Here is a 15,777-nt window from a genome sequence, read left to right as displayed (position 1 = left end):
CAAATTAGCTGGAATTGTTTGCAGAGGTTTTTTGTAGAAATTATTGGAATTAGGCCATAAAAATGAAAATCGACATTTATTCCAATAAAATGTAGGTTTAGCAAATTTTTTTTCACATTCACAAGGACTAAATGAGAAAAAGCACCCCAAAATTTGTGAAGCAATTTCTCCTGAGTACGGTAATACCCCATATGTGGTCATAAACTACTGTTTGGACACATGGCAAGGCTCAGAAATGATGGAGTGCCATTTGGAGCTCAAATTTAGATGTTTTCCGGATTCCATGTAGAATTTGCAATTTGGACTGAATTTGCAATTTGGACTGAAACTGTGGAAACCCCCCAAAAGTGACCCCATTTGTGAAGCTACAACCCTCAAGGAATTTATCTAGGGGTATAGTGAGAATTTTGAATCCACATGTTTTTTGCAAAAAAATATTGGGATTAGGCCGTGAAAATTAAAATCTATATTTTTTTTTCGATAAAGAAATTGTTCAAAAAAATTGTTTAATTTCCACAGGGACTAAAGGAGAAAAAGCACCCCAAGCCTTGTAAAGCAATTTCTTCCGAGCATGGTCAAACCCCATATGCAGTCATTTACTGCTGTTTGGACACACAGCAGGGCTCAAAAGGGAAGGAGCGTCATTTGGCTTTTGAAGCTCCAATTTATTTGGAATGGTGTGCACAAGCCATGTCGCATTTGCAAAGCCCCTTAGCCCCAGTTGAAACCCCCCGAAGCGACCACATTTTGGAAAATGTACCCTCGAGGAATGCGTAGTTGCCCTATATGTGTAGAATACCCACTGTTTGGGTATTTTTCAGGGCCTCGAGGTGAGTGTGTGCATTTTGGCTTTCAGCTGGCATTTAGAAAATATATTACTTTGCTTTTGTGAAATGAAGAAACTTTCTAATATACTTCATAAAACCTGCACGGATTGGGTCCCCGTTGCATAGAACCAGCTGTTCTTGCTGCGACGATTCAACACAGACTCTAGGACCCTAGGAGCTCCCTCTCCTCTCTGTTTGTTGATGATGTGTATAAAAGAGCTGGTTGTCTGGCTTAATTCATCAGCTAAGCCTGAAGGGAGGAAGGGGCTCCATAGTTGATAAATTGAGCCAGGCAGCCAGTTCCTTCAACCGCATTATCAACACACAGAGAGAAGGGGGATGCTCCTTCTCCCGGAGCTTGTGTTAATGCGTCACAGCAAGAATCGCAGCTCCACACTTCTGGGTTCACACAATGGGGACTGAAAACCTGCAATCCGTGCAGGTTTTAAAAATAGAGTATATTAGAAAGTTTCTTTATTTCACAAAAGCAAAATGCTAAAAAGTTTTTCTTTTGATCGGACAACTTCTTTAGGTAAATTTTTATTTTTGGGTATACTTTGGCCATGGTTCATTTATGGATATGGGTTTTTGACAAGAATGGCAAGAACAAAAATATCCAAGTAAAGTTTGGCACACTAAATATAAACTACATTATATACTTGAATGTCTTAAATGGGACAAATTAATAAAGAGTTTAAAAACATGGCTCTGTGTGGAAGATTTTAAAACAGTCAGTGGCTGGGAATGGCTGGGAATGATGGGCAATCTGGGCAATAATAATGGGTATCACATACACAACATCTTCTCTGAAGGTACTTTATTGTCTCTGACAGATTCACATTGTAATGGATGAGAGGGGCCAACATTTGCAAAAACAAGATCTTCAATTAACTTTTACTGGTAATCAAGAAAAGTATCTGAATTTCCTGCCTTTTTGTATAACACAAGTATGTTATATGGGGCAACTTGAAATAGGTAAATAACAATTTTTTTGCACCAGGTATATGATTTTCTTAAAACCTTGTATGGCTGTAGAACCTAATCAGCAAGGTCTACTCTCTCCATGTATTTGTTGTAATCAATGATTCGCACAGGTTTTTGCTTTGGGGTAGTAGAACCTTGTTCTACAACATCCATTGTTGCATCAGTGTGGATCAAGCTGAGGATTTCCTTTTCGTCTTTGTATTTTACGGCAAGCAGCTCTCCGCTGCGAACACCGCTTGACTGCCCCTTTTTGTACATTTCATTGACCAAAGATTGTGGAATCCCCTACCGGTTTTTACAAATGGTCCCACAAACCCCTGTGTTATATTCAACCAAACTTTTAAAAAGGGGTATGCTAGTGTAGTAGTGGTTTACATACAGGTTATGGCCCTTTTCTAGAAATGGGGTCATAAGCTCCCAAACAATTTTTCCACTTGTCCCTAGATTGGGGTGGGGCATCCTGGTGGGTTTAGTTGGCTATCTTTTCCCTCATAAATGCGAAAAGCTGATGTGTACCCTTCTGCTAAGTCGGTGCCATCATCCCTGGATGTCAGCTGTATCTTACAGCTGACATCCTGATGTAATGGCAGGGACCTTCGATCCCCGCCATTAACCCCTTAAATGCAGTGGTCAAAAGCGATCGCTGCATTTAAGGGGTTTGCAGCTCATCGGCACCTCATCAATGAAATTGCCGGGGTTTCAGTGGCTGCAATGGCCACAGGAGGCCTAATAGTAGCCTCCCGTTGTGCCTAGTATGGAAAACTTCCAGCCCCACCCAGAGGCGGGGCCTAAAAGGCTTCTGCAGCCGTCGGCAAGATTACGCCGGCTCAGGAGATGAGCCGGCGTCATCAGCGGTGGATGTCAGATATATGTTACTGCTGACATCCACCTGTAACTGCAGGAACCAGAGCTAGCTCTGATCCCTGCCATTAACCCCTTAGATGCAGCGATCGAAAGCGATTGCTGCATCTTTGTGGTCGTCAGTAGATCGGCAGCTCTGCCCTGCAATTGCAGGGCTGCCAACTGCTACTAAAGCAACAGAAGACCTAACAATGGCCTCTTGCTCTGCCATTACGGAAGCCAATTAGGCCCCGCCCGGAGGCGAAGCCTAATCGGCTTGCTGTCAGTGAATGACTGACAGATCTAATACATTGCACTACATAGGTAGTGCAATGTTTCCGAAAAAAAACATCTGACAGTTGGACCTTCAAGTCTCCTAGTGGGACTAAACAAAAGTGAAAAAAAAGTTATAAAAAATATAATAAAAGTTTCAAGTAATAAAATAAGACACTATCGCTCTTTTCCCCTTATCAAGTCCTTTATTATTGAAAAAAATAATATAAACCATACATATTTGGTATCTCCGCGACCGTAACGGCCTGAAATATGAAAATATTATGTTAATTATTTCACGTGATGAACGGCGTTTAAAAAAATCCCATAAAAACCAATGCTAGAATTTACGTTTTTTGGTCACTTTGCCCATCAAGAATTGAAATAAAAAGTGATCAAAAAGTCGCATGTATCCAAAAATGGTACCTATAAAATCTATAGCTAGTCTCGCAAAAACCAAGCCCTCATACAGCTCAGTCGACGAAATAATCAAAAAGTTATGTTTCTCACAACATGGCGACAGAAAAAATACATTCTTTTTACAAAAGTAATTTTATTGTGCAAAAAGATGTAAAACATAAATAAGTGCTATAAATTAGGTATCGCCGGAATCGTACTGACCCGCAAAATAAAGTTAACATGTCATTTATAATGCATGGTGAATGCTGTATGAAAAAAAACTATGCCAGAATTGCTGTTTTTTTGTCATCTTGCCTCCCAAAAAATAGGATAAAAAGTGATCAAAAAGTCGCATGTAGCCCAAAATGGTACCAATAGTAACTACAGCTCGTCCCGCAAAAAACAGCCCTCATACCGCTACGTCTATGAAAAAATAAAATTAGTTAAGGCTCCAATAAGTCAGGAAATAAAAATATGCAGTTGTGCAGGCCCGAGGGGGACATTTCTTCTGTTTCAAGAGGCGATTTATCAAGGACCTAAAAGTGTGGACCAAAAGGGGACACCATTTATTGATTAATTCTTTAAGGGGTGTAGTATCCCAAATGGAGTCACTTTTGGGTAGTTTCCACTGTACTGGTACATTAGGGGCTTTGCAAAAGCAACATGGTGTCAAGAAACCAATCCAGCAAAATCTGTGCCCCAAAAGCCAAATGGCACTCCTTCTCTTCTGATCCTTGCCATGTGTCCAAACAGCAGTTTATGACCACATACAAAGTTTTTACTGTACGTACTCCGGAGAAGTTGCTTTACAAATGTTGGGGTTATTTTTGTTCCTTTATTTGTTGAAATACTTTTGAGCTAACACTACATCTTATTGAAGAAAAAGGATTGTTTTTATTTTCACTGCCCAATTCTAATAAAATCTGTGAAACACCTGTGTGGTCAAAATGCTCACTACACCCCTAGATTAATTCCTCAAGGGGTATAGTTTCCTGAATGGAGTCACTATTTGGGCGTTTTCACTGTTTTGGTCCCTCAGGTGCTTGGCAAATGCGACATGGCCTCCGCAAACCATTCCTGATAAATTGGAGCTCCAAAAGCCAAATGCCGCTCTTTCCCTTCTAAGCCCCGCTGTGTGTCCAAACAGCCATTTATGACCACATGTGGGGTATCATTTTACACGAGAGAAATTGCTTTATCAATGTTCTTGTGCTTTTTCTCCTTTAGTCCTTGTGGAAATGAGAACAAATTTGCTAGACCTACATTCTCTTTGAAATAATGTAGATTTTCATTTTCACGGCCTACTTCCAATAATTTCTGCAATAAATCTGCAGGGTCAAAATGCTCACTATACCCCTAGATAATTTCCTTGAGGGGTGTAGTTTTCAAAAAGGGTTCATTTTTGGGGGATTGCCACAGTTTTGGCACCGCAAGAGCCCTTCAAACCTGACATGGTGACTAAAATATATTCTAATAAAAAGGAAGCCCAAAATCCACTAGGTGCTCCTTTGATTCTGAGGCCTGTGCTTCAGTCCATAAGCACACTAGGGATATTTCCTAAAACTGCAAAAACTTGACAATAAATATTGATTTGCGTTTCTCCAAACGTCTAAAGGGTTAAGAAACTTTCTAAATGCTGTTTTGAATAATTTGAGGGGTGAAGTTTTTAAAATGGGGGGACTTATTGGGTGTTTCTAATATATAAGGCCCTAAAAGCCACTTCACAACTGAACTGGTCCCTGAAAAAATAGCCTTTTGAAATTTTCTTGAAATTGTGAGAAATTGCTGCTAAAGTTCTAAGCCTGGTAACGTCCTAGAAAAATAAAAAAATATTCAAACAACGATTCTAATCTAAAGTACACATATGGGGGATGTTAATTAGCAACAATTTTGTGTGGTATAACTGCCTGTCTTACAAGCAGATACATTAAAATTTATAAAAATGCTAATATTTGAAATTTTTTACAAAATGTTGGTGTTTTTCACAATTAAATACTAAATGTACCAAGCTAATTGTAACAGTATCATAAAGTCCAATGTGTCATGAGAAAACAATCTCAGAATCTCTTGGATAGGTAAAAGCATTCCGAAGTTATTACCACATAAAGTGAAACATCAGCTTTGAAAAATGAGGCTCTGTCAGGAAGGTCAAAAGTGGCCAAAGCAGGAAGGAGTTAGTTTGGAAAATATTATGTTCCAGCAAATCATATGTTAGAAATAAGTAAAAAAAATTATTTGGTTCAAAACCTTCCACCTCCACATTTGTACCTGGGGTGGCATTAAAGTCAGGGATGAATGGAGTACCAGAATTTGAAGCCTCCCATCTAATAAATGCTACATCTAGTGGCAAACTCCCTTGTAGGTTGGCATGCACCACTTCCCTAAAACTAGGCATGTCGCTTGTACTGGGCATCGTGCCCTGATTTGGATATGTTTCTCCAACAGCCCTCTGTACCTCTCCTGTACTGGTCCTTGCCATTTTTGGGGATGGCCCAGAATGACTGCTAGATTCTGAGCTGTCACTTTTGCTAAGAGCAAAACACTCAAAATTGTCATCGCCATCTGAGAAGACGCTTTCTTCGCTGTCAGTACATAAAAGGGCATAAGCCTCCCCTGCAGAATAAAATTGACGTGCCATTTTATTACATTTATATTTTTATACGTAAACGTACATAAACGTAAATGGTGTCAAATTAGTTCATTTAATTAATTAAATTAGAACAAATTAATTGCCACAACAAATTAATTAATGGGCACAGAACTTCCTGTCAAATTGATTACTAATATAACTTATACTACCCTAACCTTCACCCTAAATTATTACTAACTATACCCAAATAATTAATAATTATTACTAACTATACCCTAATACTAAAACCTAATACTATACCCTAATCACCCAGCCTGACCCTAACCTAACCCTATATCCTACCTAACAAGGCGGATTAATGGGATTGGGGGAATTGGTTATATTGTGTGTTTTTTTTACTTATGTCTTATTCTGTGAAATTAACAGATCTGACACTCTCTCCTCTGTTTGCTCTCTGACAGAACAGCAGGGGAAAGACAGTGCTTACACTACCATTCAAAAGTTTAGGGTCACTCAGAAATTTCCTTATTTTTGCAAGAAAAGCACAGTTTTTTTTTAATGAAGATAACATTAAATGAATCAGAAATTAACTCTATACATTGTTAATGTGCTAAATGACTATTCTAGCTGCAAACGTCTGGTTTTTAATGCAATATCTACATAGGTGTATAGAGGCCCATTTCCAGCAACCATCACTCCAGTGTTCTAATGGTACATTGTGTTTGCTAACTGTGTTAGAAGGCTAATGGATGATTAGAAAACACTTGAAAACCCTTGTGAAATTATGTTAGCAACGCTGTAAACAGTTTGATGTTTAGAGGAGCTATAAAACTGACCTTCCTTTGAGCTAGTTGAGAATCTGGAGCATTACATTTGTGGGTTCAATTAAACTCTCAAAATGGCTAGAAAAAGAGAGCTTTCATGTGAAACTCGACAGTCTATTCTTGTTCTTAGAAATGAAGGCTATTCCATGTGAGAAATTGCCAAGAAACTGAAGATTTCCTACAACGGTGTGTACTACTCCCTTCAGAGGACAGCACAAACAGGCTCTAACCAGAGTAGAAAGGGAAGTGGGAGGCCCGCTGCACAACTGAGCAACAAGACAAGTACATTAGAGTCTCTAGTTTGGGAAATAGACGCCTCACAGGTCCTCAACTGGCGTCTTCATTAAATAGTACCCGCAAAACGCCAGCGTCAATGTCTACAGTGAAGAGGCGACTCCGGGATGCTGGCCTTCAGGGCAGAGTGGCAAAGAAAAAGCCATATCTGAGACTGGCTAATAAAAGGAAAAGATTAATATGGGCAAAAGCACACAGACATTGGACAGAGGAAGATTGGAAAAAAGTGTTATGGACAGACGAATCAAAGTTTGTGGTGTTTGGATCACACAGAAGAACATTTGTGAGACGCAGAACAACTGAAAAGATGCTGGAAGAGTGCCTGACATCATCTGTCAAGCATGGTGGAGGTAATGTTATGGTCTGGGGTTGCTTTGGTGCTGGTAAAGTGGGAGATTTGTACAAGGTAAAAGGGATTTTGAATAAGGAAGGCCATCACTCCATTTTGCAACGCCATGCCATACCCTGTGGACAGCGCTTTATTGGAGCCAATTTCATCCTACAACAGGACAATGACCCAAAGCACACCTCCAAATTATGCAAGAACTTTTTAGGGAAGAAGCAGGCAGCTGGTATTCTATCTGTAATGGAGTGGCCAGCGCAGTCATCAGATCTCAACCCCATAGAGCTGTTGTGGGAGCAGCTTGACCATATGGTATGCAAGAAGTGCCCATCAAGCCAATCCAACTTGTGGGAGGGGCTTATGAAAACATTAGGTGACATTTCTCCCGATTACCTCAGCAAATTAACAGCTAGTATGCCAAAGGTCTGCAATGCTGTAATTGCTGCAAATGGAGCATTCTTTGACGAAAGCAAAGTTTGAAGGAAAAAATTATTATTTGAAATAAAAATCATTATTTCTAACCTTGTCAATGTCTTGACTATATTTTCTAGTCATTGTGCAACTCATTTGATAAATATAAGTGTGAGTTTTCATGGAAAACACAAAATTGTCTGGGTGACCCCAAACTTTTGAACGGTAGTGTATATATACTTGGTCACAGGGAAAGTTTGTTGCTACAACAAACTTTCCCTGCGATGGCCATAATTTGTTACCATGACCATCACATGATCGGGACCTGAACCTATCATGTCATGCCATAAAACACATGTAGCCCCTATCCACAGGATAGGGGCTACATGTGGGATTGTTGGGGGTCCGACTGTTGGGACCCCCCCAGCAATAAGGAGAACAGGGGACCGAAAGTCACCCAGAGCGCTACATGAGAAGCCTGGACTTCCGGATTCTGGGTCTGGCTTATTTGTTCCGCAGCTCCATAGAGATCAATGGAGAGCCGCTCGCGTATGCCCAGAAGAATCCCATTCATCTCTATGCAGCTGTCGGACACAGAACGCAGAAGTCACAGCTTCTCATGCAACGCTCTTGGTGACTTTCGGTACCCGTTCTCCTTATCCACAGATAGGGGATACATGTGTATCAACACTTTTAAACGGCCAGGAACAGCGAAATTTCTGTTCCTGGCCATTAGAGCAGCATGTCCGCTGTAAAACACAGCTGACCCCTGGAGTGTATAGAGCGTGTTCAGCGCGTGAGCCTACTGCATACATCAACCCCCCCTCCATGATGTGCCAGCATGTCATGGGTCAGGAAGGGGTTAAGTAATGAAGCTGTCATGGCGCCCGGCGATGCCGGATCCCTTGACTGCGGACTATAAGACGCAGGGACTTTTTAGCAAGATTTATTCTTGCTAAAAACTGCGTCTTAAAGTCCGAAAAATACAGTATACGTTTGTCATGGTGGAGTATCCGAATAATACTAATACTAAACAACACAACCCAACTACATGGAATTTATGAATAACATGGAATGTAATTTTTAGAGGCTTTCATTCATCCATAAATTTGTGAACCACAAATATGATAAAAGTATGCTCTGTAGGCATGTCATTGTCAACTACAGCATTTTTAGCAAGTGCTTTTTGTAGATTCATAAGCATTTGGGCATGGAAAAGTTGCCTATGAATACAGTATACGTTTTTATTTATTTATGTTATTTATATAGCGCCAGAATATTCTGCAGCGCTGTACAGGTACTGTAATCACTCACATCAGTCTCTGTCCCCATTTGGGCTCACAATCTAAATTGCCTTTCTCAAACATACTAGGTCCAATTTCACAGAAAGCCAATTAATCTATTAGTTTGTTTTGGAGTGCGGGAGAATACTGAAGTACCTGGAGGAAACCCACACAAGCACTTGGAGGACATACAAACTCAATAGAGATGTTGCCTTTGGTCGGTTTTAATCCCAGGCCCCAAGTGCTGCCGTGATAACCACTAAGCCACTGGTGGTTTTAAGTAATATTTATTAATAGTGTTTGTTCTTTAAATTAATATTGGAGTCACTCCAGTCAAAAAGTAAAAATTCAGCTTTTTGCCAGTGTAATGGAGCTCTACAAGGCCCCAAAGGGTAATTTACCTGAATGGCGCCGTTACAGAGATCCCCTGGCATCCCTACAGCTGAAGCTTGTGCTGGCCAAGACAACAAAGCAGCGCTGTCCTGAGCCGCTTTAGAGTCATTATACAAAATATACTCGAACAGCATCATATGATTTTACAATGATGACTACTCCGCTGCAGGATACTAATATGACACCAGTGATGATGGGGCTTGGATAATGTTAAGATGTATTCATTCCTAATTTTTTTGTCAGTAAGTCTCCATGACGCATAGTTTCTAACAGCCAGTTTTACAGTTTCCCACTTTGAGTTATGGAGATAGTAACCACTTGATGCTGTAATGTCGAAAATATGCAGTAACAGCAAATAACAGGAAGCACAACGACTACACAATGTAAAAGTAAGAAATAAAACATGATGTATTGGATGATTTGAAATTTTTGACCAGAGTATTAATATATGGCCACTTTCAAACGTGGCACAATTGCAGCAAAGCTGTGGCAATCTACATCCATGGAAATGTACAGTAATATATATATATGGATGGGGTTTTCAAAAGCACATCCACACAAAGTGAAAAAATTCCACTCGGAAATATGAGCTTGCTGCGGATTTTTATATTCACAGTATGCTCATTCTTCTGCAGAAATCTTGAAGATTTGAACAATGGATTTCAGCCTTTAAATGTATAGGGTGAAATCCGCATTGAATCTGCAGCACAATCTGCACCAAAATCCACATCTAACACGGACTATGGCCAGACGTAGCCAAAGAAATCTAAGTGTTAAATGTACTGATTACAAAATGGTTAGTCACTTTTACTGAAATCTAAAAATAATAAAAATGGCCCACCAGCTAAGATCTCTGGGTCCGGCTCTCTATGGCAAGTATGTGTTGATTTACATGCTCTCACCAGTACAGCTTATTCTATTGAAAGCCATGTACATATGCACGCACGCACACACACACACACACACACACACACACACACACACACACACACACACACACACACACACACACACACACACACACACACACACACACACACACACAAACTGAGCCTGCATAGTAGTCATGTCAATATGTGTGGATTGTCCAAGTAATCATATCTGGCAAGCATATATTACATAAAATTGTTTATTTTGTTGATATTTTTTACTTATGCTACTCATACAGCTATTATAAAGTAAGGTACATTTGTGCCCTTTACGCATCATGCACACGACCATTTCCGTTTTGCGGGCTGCAAAACATGCATCCTAGATGCTTCCGTGTGCTGTCTGTTCTTTCTGCGGACCCATACACTAGAATGGATGAGACGGACAGCAAAAACGGACAAGCATAGGACCTGTTCTATCATTTCAAAACTGACACAAGGATCAGCACAAAAAAAAACGTTTGTGTGTATGACCCCATAGAAATAAAAGGAGTCACTGTGAGATCCACAAATAAAAACAAATAGATAGGACTCTGAAGGAAACAATGGTTATGTGCATGAGCCCTTAAGCAGGAGGAGACCGAGAAACAAAAAAATGAATCCGGCAGTTTCTATGACAAATTACCAAATAGTTACTCATTAGTTGCATGGCGTCAGGAGCAAAGATCCTACAAATAAGCTTTGAATTGCATTTGTCCACTTTATGGAAATCAGAATATTCTATTTTGTTACATCTAAAGATCTCATCAGGAGGCACAGTAGAAAAGACTGATGTAAACAGATACTTTGATGATAGCAATTTGCCGTGTAAAGTTCAAAAAGTCACCTCTAAATTGCCTGAGAAGAATACACAGTGATTTGCCATCACTTGCTAAAATGATAACAAAAAAATGCCAATTTTAAGAATCAGAGTTCCCACAGAGGTTTATGACAGCTGATAAATTGAAAAGAAAGGGAGACAAGCAACCCAAAGAAAAAGGCAATTTGAATGAGCCTGGCTCAGCATGAAATAAACACTAAGAGGCACGATGTTTTATTTTTAAACCACTTGCCTTGTAAGCTGTAAATTTCACCGACGCTATTTTGTCTTGTGATATGATGCCAGTACGCACTTCGAGGAAGGGATATGGACTTGGATAAGGTCATTGGTTCAGTCAAACTAGTCTGCAGCTGAAAAGAAATAATGTTTTACTTTTATATGAAATCATATACAGCATTTCACTGGTTAATAATAGTCATAAAACGAAATAAACCAAACAAACAGATATCAGCATTATATGTAAGCCAACAGATGTCATCCCAGCAGATTTACTTAACAAGCAGGTTAAATAATGGTTATACACTTCATTTTTTTCCTCTCTTAGGAGAGGCTGATTTCTCAAAACCTTGTGCACAGTCATTACTATTCCATATTTTAAATGCAAATGAATATAATCCCTCATCTCTCTGGAGTCACAAGTCTTTAAGTGACAGAATCCGGAGACATTAAGTCAACTTTGGATATATCTGAGGGATAGCAGTGTTCTATTTGGAAAAGTGCCTTAAAAGGCTTTAAAGGAAGAATGTATAATTATCTGCTGACAGTTCTTATATGTCGAAGTAACCCAGGAGTTAACAAGATGCAGCGTGAGATATATAGCAAACCAACATATTATTGAGATATTCAGGGTGGAGGGCAATTCTCTTGTTATTGCACACACAGTATATTTTTTTAATACAATGATTAATTTGTGAAATATTGTTAGGCAATGTTTAAAGGCTTTTCGCAGCATTGACAGGTGCCTAATTGCAGCACAGCTCTAAGACCACTTCATCCTTTTATCCCATTTTTAGAAGAACTTGGACGTTCTTATTCTCACTGAGGATTTATTTTCTTGCCTCCTGACCAGGTGCAGTCTAGGGGCAAGAGTCATACTTTATATTTACACCATTTTAAAAAGTTTTAGGAATCAATGGGTAGTTAATTTGGCTCCATATTTCTTTTCAGTGCTCTATTATTGCCTTATCAAAATCCACTAGAAAAACAAGCCATAAAATGCACTTTGAACATGTATTGACTGCAAAATCAGCTTTCAAACTGGAACGCCTCCGTTTCAATGAGTCAGTTTGTGAAATTTCTTTCTTCCTAGATATCCAACAATCAACTATGAGTGGTATTATTATTGCAAATTGGAAGCCTTTAGGAACCACAGCAACTCAGCCACGAAGTGGCAGACCATGTAAAGTTGCAAAGTGGAGTTGCTGAGTGCTACAGCGCATAGTGCATAAAAGTCGCCTACACTCTGCTGACTCAATAACTGAAGAGTTCCAAACCTCCTCTGGCATTAACATCTGCACAAAAACTCTGCGCCGGAAGCTTCATGGCATGGGTTTCAATGGTCGAGCAGCTGCAGGCAATCCTTACATCACCAAACACAATGACAAGCAGATGGAGTGGTGTAAAGCACGCTGCCACTGGACTCTGGAGCAGTGAAAACATGTTCTGTGGAGTGACGAATCACGATTGCCAGGTGAACAATACCTGCCTGACTGCATTGTGCCAACTTTACGTTTGGTGGAGAAGGGATAATGATATGGGGTAGATTTTTCTGTAGTTGGTCGAGGCCCCTTAGTTCCAGTAAAGAGAATTATTCATGCTTCAGCATACCGAGACATTTTGGACAATTGTATGCTTCCAACTTTGTAAAAACAGTTCGGGGAAGACCATTTTCTGTTCCAGCTGGACTGTGCCCCATTCCAAAAAGTAAGATCAATAAAGGCATGGTTGGGTGAGTTTAGTGTAGAAGAACATAACTGGCCATACAGAGTCCTGACCTAAACCCCATTGAACAGCTTTGGGATGATCTAGAATGGAGATTGCGAGCCATGCCCTCTCATCCAACGTCTGTGTCTGACCTCACAAATGATTTTCTGGATGAATGGGCAAAATTTCCAACTGACATTCTCCAAAAATTTGTAGAAAGCCTTCCCAGAAGAGTGGAAACTGTTTTAACTACAGGGGGGGGGGGGGGGGGAGGGGGGACGAACTCCATATTAATGTGAGAAAAGCTTCAGTAGGTATAAAGTTTAGATGCAGTTATCCATATCGTGTATATGCACCTGTTTCACAGTGGGAAACAATGGCAGCTAACATTATATACATATTCTAGACAAAACAAATAATCCAGGAATTACTATTTTAATCAAATATAAGCACGCTACCACAAACATATTCAGAACACAATGTTGACATTTTAAAAGTTATTTCTCTACTGCAGATATATTTGAATTGATATTGTATTTTATTGGTGATGTTTTGTATTGTAACTGGTGGCTACTATGTATAGTGTTTAGCGTTGTATATAGACATTTACTCTATTCAAACTACATGTAGGGAATACTGTATACTGAAGTGTATGCACTTATCTACAAGGGGGCTGCGTGTGACACTCTACAAGGGAGGCTCTGTGACACTACGTACAAGGGGGGCTGTGTGGCACTACATACAAGGGGGGCTGTGTGTAGCACTATCTAAAGGGGGCTGTGTGTGGCACTATCTACAGATGGACTTTGTGTGGTACTATCAACAGGGTATGTGTGGCACCATGTGACACTATATACGGGGTGCACAGTACAATGAAGGTGAGGGATCAGCGGTGCTCCTCTGTGAGCATACGTGGAGTGAAGTGATGTTTTGTACTGGCTGCCACCCACTGCGGTCCCTCGGTAGTAGAATCCTTCTTACCAGGGACAAAACATATAGGGGAATAATGTGCAGAAAAGTAGCAGTGTCGTATCGGGTATCGGCGCCAGGCTCGGAAGATAAAGAACTAATTCTCTGGTTATATTGATCAAGGTACTCTTTTATTAGAATGACAACGCGTTTCTGGACCGGACCGGTCCCTTCGTCAGGTCTGTCACAGTGTTTGCACATGCAAGGTGCTTATATATGCAATGAAAAGGCTGGGAAAAACCCGGTACGGTGCAGTTGGTTTTACACATTTAAAATTGCAAAGCCTGTTGCGGGGTTAAAACCACCCATATGGCTTGATACATTTGAAATTTACACAGACTTTATATAAACAGTATATGTCATCCACATTTTAGACATTTAACAGTATACAATTGTTCATTAGAATGTTCAACTCTTAGAATACGAGTTAGAATAAGAGTTATTATGTTGTACTGTATTTGAATGTTATACAAATTTCTATTTGGATAATGATTATTCCAAATTTCAAATAGATGAAAAAAATAATGAAACAATGCTCGTTATAGTGGGTACACTTGAATGATTTTTTTGTGTTGTTAGTACTGTACTCTGTACTTTTATTAGTTAAAAATAAACTTGTGCCGGTTCTATGCTGATCCCTCGTACATCTCATCTACACAATTTAAAATATATAATTTATCTTATCACTCTTATTGTTGTTATTATTAGATTTCTTTGCACATGAATATTGGCTATTCCACATTGTTTGTGGACAGCATTGATATTTGGGAAGAATGAAGGTTAAAACAAAACATTTAAAATAAAATAAATGATGCAGACCTGCTTATTATACAGTGTGTACTATAAAAGGTTTGTTATATAATAAAAATGCTGTACTACCATATTTATTAAAATAGATTCATGCCTTTTTATATGCTCACATCTTGTATTTAAACCTTGGAGTGCATAGTTTTTCGTTTAACAAATATATATTCTCATATTGAAATTTGTTCTTCCACAATTCAGTTGAATTGCGATAAGGTTAAAAATAAAAAATGAAAAATTATGAATGTACAAAATGAATGTAAGTATACAACTGATTAGTGGTGCAGACCTACTGGTAATATAGATAAATTTTCGTTGGTGATATACTTCGGGAAATTATTTAAATATATTGTGTTAATACAGATGTTATATGTATCGGGGTTCGAACATTCTTTATCTAAAATATTCCGCTAATTCGTTATAAAGTAGCATCTGTGCCGAAGATACATAATGTTTAGATTTTTACTGTTATTCTTCATTAGGGGAATTGTTTATACACACATAAATGATTTAGGTTTCCTCAGTGTAGTGTAGAGTTGTGATTTTGTTTGTTTTCTATATGGTTCTACAGGAAAACTTTATGTGCGGTGGAACCTATCTACTGATCCTGTCTGATCTTATCGGACTTTCTAGTGAGGGGTATCCGTTCCATTTGTGGAAATGCAAACGGGGAAAATATATAAGAATGATTTTTAGTTATCATTAGTATTTTCAATGGTTTCGTTTAGTCCGTCAGGGGTCAAACTGTGGTACTTATACATCCAGTAAGCCTCCCGGTTTTTTAGACGGGAGAATCTATTATTGATGTTATATGATATATGTTCTAGTGGTGTAACTGTTACTGCAAAGACTCCCTCATGTTGGTAAAGGA

The 15,777-nt window shown here is 39.2% G+C and overlaps 1 protein-coding gene across 1 annotated transcript in view; it reads right to left on the bottom strand.

Moving 5' to 3' along the window:
• The window catches only part of DOK6 (docking protein 6), a 600,408-nt gene that overhangs the window by 146,724 nt on the left and 437,907 nt on the right, over window positions 1–15,777 (bottom strand). The window contains exon 7 of the mRNA XM_075828380.1: window positions 11,443–11,560. Coding sequence (XP_075684495.1) covers window positions 11,443–11,560 — 118 coding nt within the window. The remainder of the gene's footprint in view (window positions 1–11,442; window positions 11,561–15,777) is intronic.

Source organism: Rhinoderma darwinii, chromosome 5, assembly GCF_050947455.1.
Source record: "Rhinoderma darwinii isolate aRhiDar2 chromosome 5, aRhiDar2.hap1, whole genome shotgun sequence".
Taxonomy (NCBI): domain Eukaryota; kingdom Metazoa; phylum Chordata; class Amphibia; order Anura; family Rhinodermatidae; genus Rhinoderma; species Rhinoderma darwinii.
The sequence above is the reverse complement of the archived record's forward strand: the minus strand, read 5'-3'. Positions and strand labels throughout refer to the sequence as shown.